Source organism: Sander lucioperca, chromosome 17, assembly GCF_008315115.2.
Source record: "Sander lucioperca isolate FBNREF2018 chromosome 17, SLUC_FBN_1.2, whole genome shotgun sequence".
Classification (NCBI taxonomy): Eukaryota; Metazoa; Chordata; class Actinopteri; order Perciformes; family Percidae; genus Sander; species Sander lucioperca.
The window spans coordinates 16,502,351-16,520,306 of record NC_050189.1 but is presented as its reverse complement, the minus strand read 5'-3'; the positions used below and the strand labels follow the sequence as shown (position 1 = coordinate 16,520,306).

The 17,956-nt window shown below is 44.5% G+C and overlaps 1 protein-coding gene across 1 annotated transcript; it reads right to left on the bottom strand.

Annotated features, from left to right (window-relative positions):
- Positions 1-8,812: 8,812 nt before the first annotated feature.
- On the bottom strand, positions 8,813-16,512 carry LOC116060264 (butyrophilin subfamily 2 member A2-like). Its single transcript, XM_031313752.1, has 4 exons — positions 16,507-16,512; positions 15,685-16,160; positions 15,354-15,400; positions 8,813-9,342 (listed from the first exon to the last, which is right to left on the bottom strand). Exons 1-4 carry the CDS (start codon positions 16,510-16,512, stop codon positions 8,813-8,815), a joined length of 1,059 nt encoding a protein of 352 aa, XP_031169612.1.
- Positions 16,513-17,956: the final 1,444 nt, after the last annotated feature.

Here is a 17,956-nt window from a genome sequence, read left to right as displayed (position 1 = left end):
AAATATGCTGCGAAATAAATTATATTTCAGTTTTTATATTTAAAATTCACAAGAGGTTTCAGAAAACCACAATGACTTGTCTTGATCCAGCAGGGCCTCTGAATGGTACATTACAAAACACCAAAAGCAACAACAACATTGTTAGAAAGTGTACAGAACATCATGCAACCATGGTCTGGGAGCATGAATCTAGGAAAGGTGTAACATAAGCCTAACCAATAAGACTGACTGACGTGTGTCGCCGTTTCCAAAGGTCTCCGTTTGTTTCCGTCCAAACCCCAGAGTTTTCAAAACCAAACGTGGGCAGCACTGTTTTCCAAATGTCTCCGTTTTGAGGGGCTCGGAAACGTCTTAGTAGTGTGGATACGAGGCGTAAACGTAACAAAAGATACTTGTTTTCAAACCAAAACGGAGCATTGTAGCCTGAGTGCTTTGACATGGAGAACCGTCAGCTCTGACTGGGAGGAAAGTAATGAAGCTTTCTGACACCTGGGTTTAAAGTACTTTCAGACTCTTTAAGGGCCCTGACCCACCAACCCGAAAATCGAACAGTCTGGCGAGGTCGGTGACTCGAGTCCATTCCGTGTGTTCTGTGCTATCGTCCGTCGGAGGGCCCGACAGCCTTCATTTTGGCCGACCTGACTTGCTGGATCGGAGTGCGGGCAGTCGGACTCAATGACCAATCTGATTGATGTTCTAGCCCTTGACTAGCGAATCAGTGCACTTATGTTAGCGTGACGAACGGCTCTCAAAATCTGACGAAAATCTTTTAAACTGACCTTTGTTGATCTGAAATGAAGACAGATTCAGCAACTGCACGGGCTATTTCATGCTTAAAATGTTTTCAGAAACACATTTCGGTGAACTATCTTCGTAAAATACGCGATCATATTCTGAACAGGCTACCATTAAGATCGCCAGACCCACGTGACGCATCCGTCCAATCAGCTGCCGGTTTTAATTTTTTGGCTGACAATACAGATTAGTGCTGCCTACTTTTATGGAGACGTATTCTGTCATGCGCAGAACGTACGCTTAAGTCGGAGTCGCTTCATTGTGTTCTGAGGCACTTTTTTGACCAACTCGGGGAGACTGATCAGTCTGACTGCCTTTTCTGCTGAGGGTCGGCTGTCTGGTTGGTGTGTCAGGGCCTTAAGGATTCAGGTGCCAGTGAAAAAAATCAACCAGACACCAGTTTATAGCTGAAACAGTGTCAACGGTCAATCAGATGTCTCAAGAGTGTTTTTGTCTGTTATAAAAGGAGTGGACCGTGTGGATTGTGAGCTAGTTTACAGTGAAGACGCCACGACAAGAAACCAACCACAGCCAACATCATTCACTTTAAAAACTAAAACACAATTAAAACTTTGGCTGCACAATATATCGTTGTTGTTTTTTATCATCGTGATAACTTCAATGAGAAACACATCTGGAAATACTGCCATATTACACTCAGGGTTTTTTGAGTTAGTTGAAAGAGTATAAGTAGAAAACTGAACTTCAAAATGTAATTATTTCTTTTGTATTCAGTCAACGTTCAATTTTGTTAGAAAAAAGAATATTGGAAATAACTTAAATATTTTCTTTCTTATTCAACAAATAATGTGTTGTATTTTAGCAGAATACTAACAAAGTAGTCGCATATTTCCCTCATATCGTGCAGCCCTAAGAAAAAGGTTGTGGGGACATTTTTTGTAGCACTTAGGAGGAAAATACAAAAACATAACAATGTGACAGTTAATGAGCCATGGTTGAGCAGCTGTAACCATGGCTCCAACATGTGTGAGGCAGAGAAACCACAGATGAGCTGTAGTTGTTCTATCAGTCCACTAGATGGAGCACTTTACCCACACCATCTCCACAGAGCTGGAGAGCAGACTGACTGAGTCAAACTAGAACAGGAGGCACAAACAGTCAGATAACTCCAGTCATTACACAAGATAACACAACATCCAACATTAAAAACACACTTTGACCTTTTGGTCTAGAGCACACGTGTCAAACTCAAGGCCCCCAGGCCAAATCTGGCCCCTTGCAGATTTAGATCCCGTCCGTATATCAATTTGGGTTCACAATAAATTTTGGCCCACCTAGTTGTGCGCCAAACCAAAAACACAGGAAAGGGTTTTTTAAACTGCATTTACCTGACATTCAAAGCAGATTATGGCAGATTTGCCGACTGAGACTCAGAAATTCCCCCAGAAGAGAGTTCATATTCAGGCTGTGAAACAGGTTGTTTCACAAGTGACATGCAGTAACAAAAGCACGTCAATAATCTCTACATGTCTGGCCCTTGGTGTGATTCTCTTTTCCAGTGTGGCCCTCTGGGAAAATGAGTTCCACACCCGTGGTCTAGAGATTTTTGTGGATTTGTTGGCATCTGTTGCTCAAAAATTATATGTGTTATGAATTTTTAATTTTTTTTTGGTAGGTAAAAAATGACTCATGCCGAAATCTGATAGGTAACCGTTCCCACCGTCCCCACCGAAATTGACGCCTATGCTGAGGAGTACAACACAGGCCCGGCCTCCCCAACATGGAGTCTCCTAACTTTGTCTCCAGGTAAAGACTACAAACAGCTGTGGGCGTGTAGTTTATTGCTGTCAGAGAGTAAACAGCTGATCAAGTTTCAGTCAGAGAGTAAAAAGTATTCAGGCTGTTGGGGCAGAAAGACACTTCCTCATTACTCAGAAGGGAAGTAATTCTAATCTAACCTGTTTCCTGTTGATTAAATCTGACTTCACTGAACATATAAAGGCTCACTTTGGCCAAAAACTCCCAAATCACAGAAAAAATTGTAAATTATTTAGAGAATATTCCGATCTACAAACAGTAAACACCAGTGTTGACGAATATTATGAATCCCCCCAAAGAGTTTGTTTCCTGTTGATTACATCTGACTTCACTGAACATATAAAGGCTCATTTTGGTAAATCACAGAATAATTAGTAAATGAGGCTGCTCATCTGTTAAAGTCCCGTCCAGATGAGGTCAGACAGACGTCCTCCTCATCGTCCGTCTGCAGACACTGACAGACGCTGCTGCTGTCTGTGTTCATCACTTCCTCACACCTTTAAATCCAAACCTAGAAATGTCAGTATGACGTCAGAGCAGAGGGCCGGTCTGAGCTGTAGTTCAGCCAGTCAGAAGCAGCTGCAGCGTTACAAAAGCTGTCAGTCAGCACTCTGATGGCAGCTGGAGACACTGACACAACTCCAAAGAGTCCAAACAGCAGGAACACTGAAGCCCCAAAGAAGGAGAAACAGAACAACAGGTTCATTATTAAATGATGGAGGAACAACAGTCTATAAACTCATGACAGCAAACCACAACTAACAGTGGCCCAGCCGGGACAACACAAATGTAAACGCTACAAGTCTTTCTCTCAAATTCAAAGAGGCTTTATTAGCATGACCATATTTACAAACAGTATTGCTAAAGCACATAAACAGGGAAACATTTAACACATTTACATACAGTTGTCCAGTAGGAAGCAGACAAAGCATCAGGTTAACATTCATCATGTCAACACAATGTAACAATAAGAGCAACACTGATGGATATCAGCAACAACATGGAAACAAGAATATTACAGTGTGTGTGTGTGTGTGGGGGGGGGGGGATTTACTCACTGTTCCTCAAAGTGTGGCAGGTAAAGACATATTCTGCTGCTAGACTGCAGCTCTCTGGGTGTTCTCCCAGCAGAATTGGTATTTTATTGATGTTGGTTATTTGGTCAAATGTAGGGTGTTTGTGTTTGAATTTGGGGAAATGTAGCTCAGCGTAAATTCTGTCAGGGAGACTTCAATTACGTTGTCTCTCTTCTCTTTAGCTGATCAGATGGTAGGTGGGTGTTACGTTTCTGTATACCAGTCAGAATCAGGCACGTACGGTCAAGCCAATCACAGCATGACTACCATGTTTAAATCTGTTCTCTCTCTCCTGCTTCTGTCAGTTGTATTTTCAGACGAGAGTGCGACCCGCCTCCTCCCCTTCTACCTCCAGCCATATTCGGCACGGGTTCTCGGTCTTCTCCCGGCTGACGGCTCGTTTTGCCTGTACGGATTTTTCTCACCACCACCAGTGTCTAGATTCCATTGGGGGATATGTTTTGGTTTTCCTAAACCTTAGAATTGTATATATACCCCGTATACAATGGAGTCTAATCTCCAAAGTTATGTTTGTAATTACTTTGTGATATCTTACTAATAAATGTTTGCATATCTGCAACGAAGTCTCTCCTGATTGAAATATTTAGTTGGGACTGGCTGCAGTTCTGTGCATTCTGTCAGAAAGTGCAGCTCTGTCTCGACTTTGTCTCTCTTGCACAGCTGGCAGAAGCGCTCCTCTTTGGGGAGCCATTGTTGTTTGTAGCGGCCTGTCTCGGTGGCCAGGTTGTGCTCACTGAGTCTGTACTTGGTCAACGTAGTTCTTAGTTTGAAGGCAGAACAGGTTCAGGAGGTGAACTGAGCATCAGGACCAGCTGAGTGAGAGGACTCTTCTCTTTGCTCAGCTCTTGGTATTGCAGGGCTTTCTGCTTGTACGGGGGTCACTGTGTTTTAGAAATTTGATTGCACTTTTTTGAATTTTGATGAATAATGGGATTGGCCTTATTACGCTTACAAATGCCTTATCACGCTGATGTGACTGAGCCCGACCCAAACTCGACCATAATTTCAAACAAACACAGGACTTTCACCCAGGAGAGCAGGGTTCGCATTCCGCTTGTCACGCTTGCTATAGTCGCTTTTTATTTTCCTCCCGCGTGTCACAGCTTTCGGTGCAACACCAGAACCGTACGCCCACCCACGACCCTTTCCTAAACATAACCATCCCGTTCTTCCCGCGTGTCACGGAACCGTAAGCCCACCCACGACCTTTTCCTTAATATAACTGCGTCAAAAGGGACGGCAATAGTCCCGACCAAGCGCGTTTACTTTACTTACATTTACAGAGGTAATCTGCTTATTGTCGTTCTGTCAATCATTTCCTAGAAATACATATATATATATATATATAATGGCTTGAATTGGCAAGGTTTACTTTAACTACTACACCTACTTTAATTACTACACCTTCTTGTATCACTGTACATATTCGTTGCTGCTCACTGAGGTACAGTATGTATGTCCCTTTCATGTCTTTCAATCACTAAGCTGTTTCACGTTTTGTGGGATATGTCTGGGTTTTTTAGCCCTTTAAAACATATACATTTTATACGATGGAGTCTAATCCCCAAAGACTTTGTACTATTCATGTTTTGCATATGTAGCTTACAAATAAATATTTGCTCATCTGCAAAAAAGTCTGTCCTGATTGAACTGGTATCATCTGAAACTAGACCATCTTAGGAATCCATTCAAACCGAGCATGGCATGGTAGGTTGGGGGGTTATAGGGGGCTAAATAATGCTCCAAAGTTAGGCTACATGTTGCAGAGAGACAAACTGGCATGGCCATTTTCAAAGGGGCCCATTGACCTCTGACCTCCAGATATCTGAATGAAAATGGGTTTCATGGGTACCCACGAGTCTCCCCTTTACAGACACGCACACTTTATGATTAGCCATGCAGTTTTTACTGGAAAACTATCATGTTTTTCCCAAATGATGTACAGATTTTTAAATGGCTTGAACTATAGTGCATATAGCTGCCGGGTCATATTTTCATAAAGAACAGAATCGTCAGTAAATGTTTGATTTTGTTGTGATGTGAATAAAATACAACACACTGCTGATCAGACTGATAGACAGTAATTATCATTTTATTATAGGGTGGAACTTCCCTTTAACATATTCATACGCTGTGAACAAACAGCAGAGAAATGATCACTTTATATTTCTTTCTCTTCATTACTGAATCAAAAACGTTCAACTTATTACATTCATTATAATCAGAATAAAAGTGATTTAACAATCCTTTCTTTACAGAATCACAGAAACATTCATCTCATTTTCACAATTATCACATTAAACTCAAACTGTCAATCATTGTTCTGGCTACACAGTCTTTTTAATCCAGACATCAATAACATTACAGATTAAAAGCTCAATGAGCCAGACAGAAAGCCATCTCATCTTTTCCTTTATTTATGTATTTAAAAGTTTAAACAGCTGCAGAGGACACAAACATTTTTCTTTAACAAATAGTTATCGTGAGACTTTTGATCTGAAGTCTTCAGTGTTTCTCTCCATTTTGAATGTTTCAGTATTTGTGGATCTGCTGCCTCCTGCTGGTCACTCTGCAGGATCACACTCTGATTGGCTGCCAGCTGGAAGCAAAACCATCTAAACCAGGGGTCACCAACACGGTGCCCGCGGACACCAGGTACCCCCCAAGGACCACATGAGTAGCCCTCAGGCCTGTTCTAAAATTGAATATTGATATTATCTGTTTCCCACCTTGTTAAGTCATTGTTGATAATTATTGATAATGAGAAATCATTAACGTGATCAGTGTCTCCACATAGATGACTATCATTAATCATTAATAATCATATATAACTAAAGGCAAACTGAGCAAATTTGTTATTTCAGAAGAGTGTATCAAACTGGTAGCCCTTCGTATGACTCAGTACCCATGAAGTAGCTCTCAGTTTCTAAAAGGTTGGTGACCCCTGACTAAACCAATGGAGAGCAGCTTTCTGAAGCAAACATTATACTAAAGTAAGAGACTCAAAAGTTATTTCCTGTCTGTGAGCCTCTTTAGGAGACTAGCAGCAGGTCCTGAGTGGATTGATTCCAACGGGAGAAGTGAACGTGAACACAGATTATGAGAGATTCTTTCACCCCGTAATCACCAAAGTTAATATTGGAGCCATTCTTCAACAACTGTGTGTGTGTCCGTCTGTGTGTGTGTGTGTGTGTGTGTGTGTGTTTGTGTATGTGTGTGTGTGTGTGTGTGTGTGTGTGTCTGTGTGTGTAGTGTTATTTTGTCACCTATTTTTTATTTAGTCTTAGTCTTGTGCCAAATGTCCTTGTTAGTTTTAGTCATATTTAGTCATTCACATATCTTTTTTTTGTTAGTCAAGTTTTAGTCGACTAAAGGTCTCGTCATTTTAGTCTAGTTTTAATCAAAAGAGAACTCAAGGTATCTTAGTCAAGTTTTAGTCAAACATTTTAGTCTTTTTTTAAATAAATGAATTCTGAGATTATTTCTGATAACCATTTCAGTAAAATAGTGTTTCACACATCTCAAATATTGGTTAAATGTCATAATTACCTGACAAAATACACTTGTTGAATGATGTTTGTTGACTGCATCTTGTTAAACGCTTCTGGTTTTATATTGAGCCTCTTCCTTCATGCAAATACAATCGTACACAGACACATGTTAGGTAAGCACCAGGGCTCCTGGACTCTACAGCTCCAGGTCTCCTGGACTCTACAGCGCCAGGTCTCCTGGGCTCTACAGCTCCATGGGTCCTGGGCTCTACAGCGCCAGGACTCCTGGGCTCTACAGCGCCAGGACTCCTGGGCTCTACAGCAACAGGTCTCCTGGACTCTACAGTGCCAGGGCTCCTGGGCTCTACAGCATGTTAGGGCACTGACACACAGAGCCGATTATCGGCCGTCGGACCGTCTGGGGAGGTTGGTGACTCGAGTCTGTTCGGTGTGTTCCGTGCCGTCGTCCGTCCGAGGAGCTGTCGGCCTTGATTTTGGCCGACCTGACATGCTCAGTCAGAGACAGGGCAGTCGGGACTCACCCGGAAATGGCGGGCGGATGAGCCTCTCAAAATCTGACGAAAATCTTTTAAACTGACCTTTGTTGATCTGGAATAAAGACAGATTCAGCAACTGCACGGCCTATTCCTCGCTTAAAACGTTTTCAGAAACACGTTTAGTGAGATCATATTCTGAACAAGCCGCCATGACAGTCTGGCTGTGAATTTCCGGAGAAAAAAGAACCACGTGACGTGTTCGTCCAATCAGCTGCCGGTTTTCATTTTCTGGGAAACAATACAGAGCAGCGCCACCTGCTGCTATGGAGACGTAGTACGTTTCGCGCACGCGCAGAGCGTATGCTCAAGTCGGCGTCTTTTCGGTGTGTTCTGAGGCACTTTTTGGACCTCGGGGACCCGACTGATCAGTCCGACTGCCTTTTCTGCAGACGGTCGGCCGTCTGGTTGGTGTGTAAGCACCTTTAGGTAAACGCCAGGGCTCCTGGGCTCTACAGCACCAGGGCTCCTGGGTTCTACAGCACGTTGGTTTGTTGCTGGCAGTTACATACATTTCTCTGGCGGTTCTGCAAGCAGTTTAAGAGCTGCTAAGTCTGTCTCCTTCCCTTGCCCGGGGCCGGGCCACATCACAACGTGCTGTAGCGGTTTCTGGTAGCAGGCTGAACCGGGCTTCCTCCCTCCCCCGCCCGGGCCACATCACTACCTAGATGTGTGACAGCTAGACGAAAAAAAAGGGGACACGCCGAATCTCTAGATGAGCCGCAACTGAGCCGCGCCTGATTTTTGATGTGTTTTGTTTTTACATGTTTGAAATAATAAATCATTCACTCATTCATTCACTCACTCAGACTCTCAGACTTATTTTAAATAAATTCATCCATGAGATCCCTTTTATTCTGAAAATATTTTGTAATATTTAAACTTTATATATTCTGACTTTTATTCTGAAAATATTTCATCTTTTTAAATCCAGACTAATTTTAAATTGTTTAAATGTCTGTCTGTGTGAGTGTGTGTGTCTACTGTAGGTGTGTGTGTGTGTGTGTGTGTGTGTGTGTGTGTCTACTGTATGTGTGTGTCTCTACTGTATGTGCTTGCGTGCGTGCGTGCGTGCGTGTGTATGTGACTCTCCATCCTACAGAGGACACAGAGACACTGAGGAATCAGGCCAGATCCCAAACCCAGGATAGAGAGGCTGAGTGAATGTGGTGTTGAAGGTGTGGAGGAGGATCAGTGAGTCAGAGGAGACTGAGTAGAAGGACAGAGAGCCAGCAGGACAGTCCACATACACTGCTACTCTACCAGAGACAGAGGAGGAGGAGGTGGATGTTCTGCTGTCATTGTGATAGACAGAGTAATGATCATCAGAGCACCACAGACTCCAGGAATGATCATTACATCCAAACACACAGTCTCTACTGTCTCCTCTCCTGCTGATTCCTCTGTAACTCACTGATATATGAACCTTTCCTCTCCTCTCAACCTCCCAGTAACAGCGACCAGTCAGACCATCTCTACACAGCAGCTGAGGACACCTGGAGTCAAACCTCTCTGGATGATCAGGATATGACTGATCCTCCTTCACACGTGTCACCTTCCTGTTGTTGTCAGACAGTTTGAGGTATCTGTTCACTGTGTTTGTGTCCAGTGTGAGTTGACAGGAATCTGACGGAGAGAAGGAGACACAACACAGCAGCAGATTATCATCTAACACAGCTGATGGTTTATTAATTAACAGACTGACTGTTAATTAGATCAGAACTTCACAATGTTCTCACATCTCTTTACCTCTCTTTATAGTCTGATCTCTAACCATCAAGCTACTAAACCTGGATGGAAATGATCACCTCTGCTGAAATGTTCAATTAGTTAATGATCATACTACACAACCTCTCTCTCTCTCTCTCTCTCTCTCTCTGTCTCTCTCTGTCTCTGTCTCTCTCTCTTTGTCTCTGTCTCTCTCTCTCTCTGTCTCTCTGTCTGTCTCTCTCTCTCTCTCTCTGAGTGAATGGCGGATTGAGTGTGGTGAGCATGGATTATGCTGATTTGTTTCAGCGTGTGTGACTTTATCTTACTCTTATTTCTCTTTTTTGTGTGTATGTGTTTATTTATTCTCATTAATTAGTGGTGTGTTTAGAGTTTTGGTTGGTTGGTGGTGGTGTAACTGGCGGCGTGTCTTTTGTTTGGCACAATGCCGGTGGCGGAAGCTGCTGCGGCTGAGTTGTAAAATGTTCTGTGGTGGAGGTTGGTTTAGCGGTGGGAGAGGTGGTTGGTTTTAGCAGCATTAAGTCTGCTTCCCGTATGAATGGAGCGATCGTTATCTTCCTGAGTAGTACGTCTGCAGTAAGCGAGGTGGTGGAGAACGGTGTAGTGATCCAAGACACTTTCACTCCCGCTCTCCCGCTGGTTAGTCCGGCCATAAGAGTAACGATCTCAAATGCTCCTACGTTCATTAAAAATTAAATGTTGGCAAAAGAGTTGTCGCGCTACGGACAACTCATCTCTCCGATAAAAATGGTGTCTTTGGGCTGCAAATCCCCGCAGTTGAAGCATGTCGTGTGTCACCGGAGACAGGTGTACATGATTCACAAAGACACAACAAGTGAACTAAACCTGTCCTTTTCTTTTAAAGTGGAGGGGTTTAGTTATATGGTTTTTGCCTCATCGGAGACAATAAAATGTTTTGGATGTGGAGTGGAGGGGCATTTGATCCGCTCCTGCCCGGTGAATGTGGTGGAGCGGCGGCCGTCTGCGGTGCCCGCGGTGGGTGCTACCGCTGCTGGCGGGGATCCGCCGGAGGTGGCAGCACCGCTGGCGGCAGGAACTGCGTCGATGGCGGCGGTGTCGCCGGTGGATTTGCCGGGGACGGTGGCCCAGGGTGCTCCAGTGGTCGCGATTCCTCCTTTGATTGATGGCCCCTCCACTTCAGGTGTTGAGGAAATTAGTACACAAAAACAGATCAATGATCAAAATAAAACCACTGAGTGTGTGAGCACAGTAGAGGTGAATGACAATGTGTCAATGAGTATGGATCTGCTGGTAGATGATGAGGAATTGTCTGATGAGAAAGTGCTGAAAATTGCGCAGAAGAGAAAATTAATCGCTTCTGTGCCAAAAAACTCAAAAGCTAAGAAAACTAGTAAAGTACTAACCACTCCACCAGAGTCAGAAAGTGACTTCAGTATGACTCAGGAGGACCAGCTGATAACTCATCAGACTCCTTATCTGCCGGCAGATATTAAACAGTTTCTGGAGAGCACTAAGGGAGCCAGGCTGCCCATAGTAGAGGAGCACTTCCCTGATCTCAGGCTGTTCATCCAGTCAGCTCGGCCTCTCACCAGGAAGGCTGGTGAAGAAGTGCTCACAGATCAGGAAATCTACCGTCTAAGGAAACTTATAGTTAAAGTAAAAGCACAACTCAACACCGATGATGATGAATGTTAAACATGTGTACTTTCTCTATTTACTGTCATGTTTATCTGCTGTTGTTTTTTCTCTCTCTCCATCTATGTGTGATTTTAACATTGGGACTTTAAACATAAATGGAGCCAGAGCTGATTTTAAAAGAGCTGCTCTTTTTAAGCTCATGGAGATAAGGAAGTTAGATGTGATGTTTTTACAGGAAACCCACAGCACCACAGACATTGAATGTGACTGGAGGAGGGCTTTTAATGGGGAGGTGATTTTAAGCCACAAGTCCAGTCTGAGTGGGGGGGTGGGGGTGTTATTTGCCAGGAGTTTTTTACCAGTTTCTGTTGATGTGGATGAGATTCTGCCAGGTGTGTTGTTGAAGGTTACAGCTCAATATGAAAAGGTGAAGTTAGTGTTTTTAAATGTCTACGCACCAACCAATGGGGTGGGTAGGGTAGCATTTTTAAACATTTTATCTGATGCCATTGGAGCTTGTAGTGATGATTTTATGTTTTTAGGTGGGGATTTTAACTGTACGGTGGATTCAACCGTAGATAGGAATCATCCTGAACCTCATCCTGCATCGTCCCACAGGATCAGACAGCTAGTGGAAACACATGACCTGTCTGACCTGTGGAGGGGTTTAATAGGAACCATAGGCAGTATACACCTGGAGTCACTCCAGAGACTATGTTTTATCCCTGGCCAGACTGGACCGCCTCTATTGTTTTAAACACCACTTTAATATCTTTAAGAGGTGTGTTATTCAGCAGGTGAGTTTTACTGATCAATGTCTTGTCTCCTGCTCTGTTTTTATAAAACATGTTGAGAGCGCCCTATTGGCATTTTAACACAGCTCTTTTGAATGACCAGGATTTTAAATCTGCTTTTAAGTTGTTTTGGTCTTCCCACAGAGAGAGCAGGCCTGCTTTCACCTGCATTCAGCAGTGGTGGGACTTTGGCAAGGTTCAGATTAGGCAACTTTGCCAGCAGTTCACTCGCAATGTCACTGGAGAGTTGTCTCAATCAATGAAGGATCTGGAGAGACAGGTAGAACAATTGCAATCATTAGCAGCTTCTACAGGAGATCGAGGGCATTTAGTCTCCCTCAAGTCTAAACAGTCGGCTATAGCCAACCTGCTGGGCGTCTCAGCACAGGGAGCTCTGGTCAGGTTGAGGTTTATGAACATGGCAGCAGAGTTAACTCTGCAGGAGCTGACCACAGCCATGGGTAGTTTGCAGAGAGGCAGAGCTCCAGGGACGGATGGCCTTCCTGTGGACTTTTTTAAGTCTTTTTGGTCCATATTAGGACAGGACCTGCTCGAGGTGATGAATGACAGTCTCCAGAATGGAAGACTTCCTCTGAGCTGCAGGAGGGACGTCATCACCCTGCTGCCTAAGAAGGGAGACTTACAAGAGCTGAAGAACTGGAGACCGGTCTCTCTGCTGTGCACTGATTATAAAATCCTGTCCAAAGCTCTGGCCCTTAGATTGAGGGAGGTGATGGCGTCCATTATCCACCCTGACCAGACTTACTGTGTGCCCGGCAGGCTCATAAGTGACAATGTCACTTTAATTTGTGATGTTTTGGACCTCTCTAGTTCACTGGCTGTTGAAACTGGTCTTATTTCCATAGACCAGGAGAAGGCTTTTGACCGGGTTGAACACCAGTACTTGTGGCAGACTCTGGCTGCTTTTGGGTTCAACCCTGGTTTTATAGCCATGATCCAGGTTCTCTACAGTGACATTGCGAGTGCTCTTAAGATAAATGGCGGGCTGGGTGCTCCCTTCAGCATCAAGAGGGGGGTGAGGCAGGGCTGCTCTCTCTCTGGTATGTTATATTCATTATCCTTCGAGCCTCTGCTCCACAAATTTAGGAATAATTTGAATGGTGTATGTTTCCCTCAGTGTCCTGTGTCTTTTCAGTTTTCTGTTTATGCAGATGATTTGATTGTTTTGGTAAACTCACAAAGAGATATTAAGGTTTTAGAAAATACTGTAAAAGATTTTGGTTTGATTTCATCTGCGAGAGTGAACTGGGGGAAGAGTGAAGCTGTGATGGTGGGGGAGAGTTTGGGGGATCGGCTCAGGCTGCCAGGTGCTTTAGTCTGGAGAAAAGGAGGACTGAAGTACCTCAGAGTTTTCCTGGGGGATGAGACCTTTATACAACGGAACTGGGATAATGTTTTGGAGAATGTAAAAGGTCGGCTCAATGGATGGAAGTGGCTATTGCCAAAAATGTCCTACCGTGGCCACATCCTCATTTTAAATAACTTGGTCTCATCTTCCCTGTGGCACCGAATGGCCTGCGTTGACCCCTGACCTCTCTCCTGTCCCAGGTGCAGAGGCTTTTGGTTGGTTTCTTTTGGGATCGGATGCACTGGGTCCCACAGAGCGTCCTGTTCCTCCCTAAAGAGGAGGGAGGGCAAGGACTGGTCCATCTGGCCAGCAGAGGTACTGCCTTTCGCCTCCAGTTTTTACAGAGGATGATGACTGGACCGATAGATGTCTTGTGGAGGCCTTTATCCCGCTGTATTCTGCAGCGTTTTAACAGCCTTGGCCTGGATTTTAATTAGTTTTTAATGGACTCCAACAACATGAGCAAGTTGTCTCTGCCGGGTTTTTATAGGAGTGTTCTTATTGTGTGGAACTTACTGAGGAGACAGAGAGCGGAGCAGGCGGACTCTGCATTGGCTCCTGCAGGAACCTGTGCTGTTTGGGATGGTGCTGGACTATCCTGGCTGGGGAGGAGCAACGCTGTCCAGGGTGCTGAAGGCTGCAGGGATTTCCACTCTGGGTCAGGTGGTGGAGCTGGGTGGGCCTCGGCAGGACGACCCCGTCCATCTGGCTGCTCGACTTGGTCTCAGGTCGGTCCGGGTCACCGGGCAACTTCTGGAGTATTGGAGACACAAGCTGACTGGACATGAATGTTCCCTCCTAGACTCCTTCAGTAATGGGTCACTGCTGCCGAACGAGAACGACCAGTATCCTTTCCTTGGTTTGCTCCCGGATTATAAAGCCTGTGGGGGTCCTCTGCTGGAGCCGGTGCGGATCGTCTCTCTGGAGAATGCCTCAGGAAAAGCATTCTATGGTCTTATGTTGAAAACACTGAAAAAGACCAAGCTGAATGGACGGACTGACACTCCATGGAGGAGTCACCGTGGTCTGGATCAGAGTTTTAGACCTGCATGGAGGTCCATCTACAAACCTCCACTGGCTAAAAGATATGCAGACTTACAGTGGAGGATCCTTTATGGGATTATTGCGGTGAACTCTTTTGTGTCTGTCATAAATGCTGCTATTGAGGACAAATGTCCATTCTGTGGACTGAGAAAGACAGTATTTCACTGCTTCTCTGAGTGTCAGCGTCTTTCTGCTGTGATTTTGTTGTTACAAACTGTATGTGGAGAGGTTTTCAGCAAACAGGTTTTTGTCTGTGGTTTTAATTACAGTCGCCATCATAAGCACAAGTGCCAGGTTCTAAATTTTGTTTTGGGAGAGGCCAAGATGGCGATGTATGTAAGCCGGAGAAGGAAGGTGGAGGATGATTTAAATGTAGATGTTACCCTTGTGTGTGTAAATGCAATCAAATCCAGACTGCTGGTGGATTTTAGCTTTTATTAAGCTGCTGGAGACCTGAACTCGTTCCAGCAGGTCTGGGGTTTTAATCAGGTTCTCTGTTCTGTCTCAGAAGAGACGCTTACCTTTGGAGACATGCTCATGTAGCTTATTTATTTTCAAAATGTGTTCTGATGTAATTTATTGAGCCTTGAAATAGAATGAAAATGTGCGGCAAATAAAGTTGGTTTCAAAAATCAAAAACTCTCTCTCTCTCTTTCTCTCTCAGTCTGTCTCTCTATTCTCTATTACTAATACATACAGTATACCAGATTGAATATTTAAGAATTTAACTGTTTATTGATCCCCAGTGGGGAAATTACAATTCACACTCTGTTTGTTAGAAATCACTACACACATGCCTGAAATACACACACACATATGCTCAGGACCTATTCATGCACAAATGGAGAGATGTCAGAGTGAGTGGGCTGCTGAAAATGTGGTCATTGACTGCATTTTGTGTTAAAGCAAAGAAAAATGATCCACAGTTTGTGATTTCTGTTTCTCTGTGTGAATAGTGTTGACAATGTGACTTCCGTTTTAACTGATGCTTGATAGCAATCAAAATAAATACTAAGCCAATACTAATCCTACTGTAAGATGTTGAGCCTTGTTTTAATGAATCAAAGTGAAAGCACACTCACACTTCCTCAGATCAGGTTTCAGCCTCTGCTCTCCACCATGATCCAGCCTGGAGGAAGAAACAGGAAGTCAGAATGAACATTCAGAAGCTTCCCCATCTCTCATCTTTAAAATATATTAAACATCTCAGGTTTCTAAGGTCAAAGATTAACTCTGAACATCAACATAATCGAGATGTCCTCAAAGTGCTCCAATAGGAATGTAACTTATTAATAGGAGTTGAGACTCAGCGGGGACTAGATTCTCAAGACATCAGTTACTGTCTCCACTGTTATCACCAGGGCTGCTGGTACACACTGTGAACCAACAGTGAGCTCTGCTGTCTGTTTATACCTTAGAGTGTCCAGACTGCAGTGTGGATCCTCCCGTCTAGCTGAAAGCAGCTTCTCTCCCGAGTCTCCTGGATGATTGTAGCTCAGAGAACACAGAGACACTGAGGAACCAGGCCAGAACCCAAACCCAGGATAGAGAGGCTGAGTGAATGTGGTGTTGAAGGTGTGGAGGAGGATCAGTGAGTCAGAGGAGACTGAGTAGAAGGACAGAGAGCCAGCAGGGCAGTCCACATACACAGCTACTCTATCAGAGACAGAGGAGGAGGAGGAGATGGATGTTTCTCTGTTATTGTGACAGACAGAGTAACCATCATCATCAGAGGACCTCAGACTCCAGGACTGATCATTACATCCAAACACACAGGCATCACTGTATCCTTTCCTCCTGATTCCTCTGTAACTCACTGATATATGAACCTGTCCTCTTCTCTCAACCTCCCAGTAACAGCGACCAGTCAGACCATCTCTACACAGCAGCTGAGACCACCAGTAAAACCTCTCTGGATGATCAGGATATGACTGATCCTCCTCCACACGTGTCACCTTCCTGTTGTTGTCAGACAGTTTGAGGTTTCTGCTCACTGTGTTTGTGTCCAGTGTGAGTTGACAGGAATCTGACGGAGAGAAGGAGACACAACACAGCTGCAGATTATCATCTAACACAGCTGATGGTTTATTAATTAACAGACTGACTGTTAATTAGATCAGAACTTCACAATGTTCACACATCTCTTTACCTCTCTTTATAGTCTGATCTCTAACTGTCAAGCTATTAAACCTGGATGGAAATGATCACCTCAGCTGAAATGTTCAACTAGTTAACCATCATACTACACAACATCTCTCTCTCTCTCTCTCTCTCTCTGAGCGGATGTGTGAGTGTGAGTGCTGAGTGAGTCTACGGAGCGTGTGAGTTTCGATCTTTGTTTATTTGGGGTTTTGTATGTGTTTATGTTGTTGTGTAGTTGTTAGTTATTAGTTGGAGGAGGGTTTTGTTCGGAAAGTTCGGTTGTCAGCCGGGCACTATGCCCGTGTTTGGTGGCCATGCGCTGCTGGAGAAGGTGACACGCCGACATGCGGTGAGGATTTCCCTGCATGTCGGCTGTTCAGTGGAGGAGGCCAGCTATGCTGTCAGGGAGGTTGTGGGCTTTGACAGTGTGAAGTCTGCCTCCCGTATGAACAAGGCAGTGGTCATTTTCCTGGATGATGTGGCGAAGCTTGAGACTGTGTTGGAGAAAGGAATTGTAATCCGTGATACTTTCACCCCGGTTCTCCCGCTGGTGAGCCCAGCTAAAAGAATCACGATTTCAAACGCACCTCTGTTTATTAAAAATGAGGATTTGGCCAAAGAGCTGTCACGGTACGGCCAGCTGATGTCTCCCATTAAAATGGTTCTGCTCGGATGTAAATCACCGAAGCTCAAACATGTAGTGTGTCACAGGAGACAAGCGTTCATGATTTTAAAAGACAACGCGGCTGATCTAAATTTAACGTTCAGTTTTAAAGTTGAAGGCTTCAGTTATGTTGTTTTTGCAAATTCTGATACCATGAAGTGTTTTAGATGCGGGGAGGAGGGTCATTTGGTCCGTTCCTGTCCGCGCCGGCCAGCCCCCGAACCTGCGGGGCCGGGTGGTTCGGATGAGCCGGCTCCAGGTCCCAAGGGACCGGGCGGTTTGGCCAAGACGGCTCCTGGTCCCACTGAACCGGCCCCCAGTCCGGCTGAGCCGGGCGGTTCGGCAGACCGGGCCGCAGAGCCTCCGGGGGGCTCAGACTCAGATGTTGCGCCACCAGCGGCTGAATCAGACTTGGCAGGTGCGCAACAGTGTGCAGAAACTGCACAGGTTACAGAGCTAGACACACAGGAAAAGGAGAATAATGTTTTACAACATGAGTGTGGAAATAACACTGTTAATGAAGGAAATGCCCAGTCTAATGAGAAAGCAGAAAATAACAAACAGACAGGGAGATAGAAAGGCAGTGCAAATAAAACAAGCTGCAGTCAGAATGTTACAAATGTGGTTGATGATGCTCTGGCTGAAAATCTGTCTGAAGAGATGGATATAAATACACAGAAAAATCTGTTCTAACAAAGATGCTAAAGCTAAAAAGCTGCTAGAGGATCTGTGTGATGATGATGATGATGATGAGGATTGTGAGTGGACAGCATCCCAAGCAGAGAAGTTAACTCTTTATCCTCTGGATAAGATCAAGAAGTTCCTGCAGGACACTAAAGGGATCAGGGCGGTTAAGACGGAGCAGTTCTTCCCTGATCT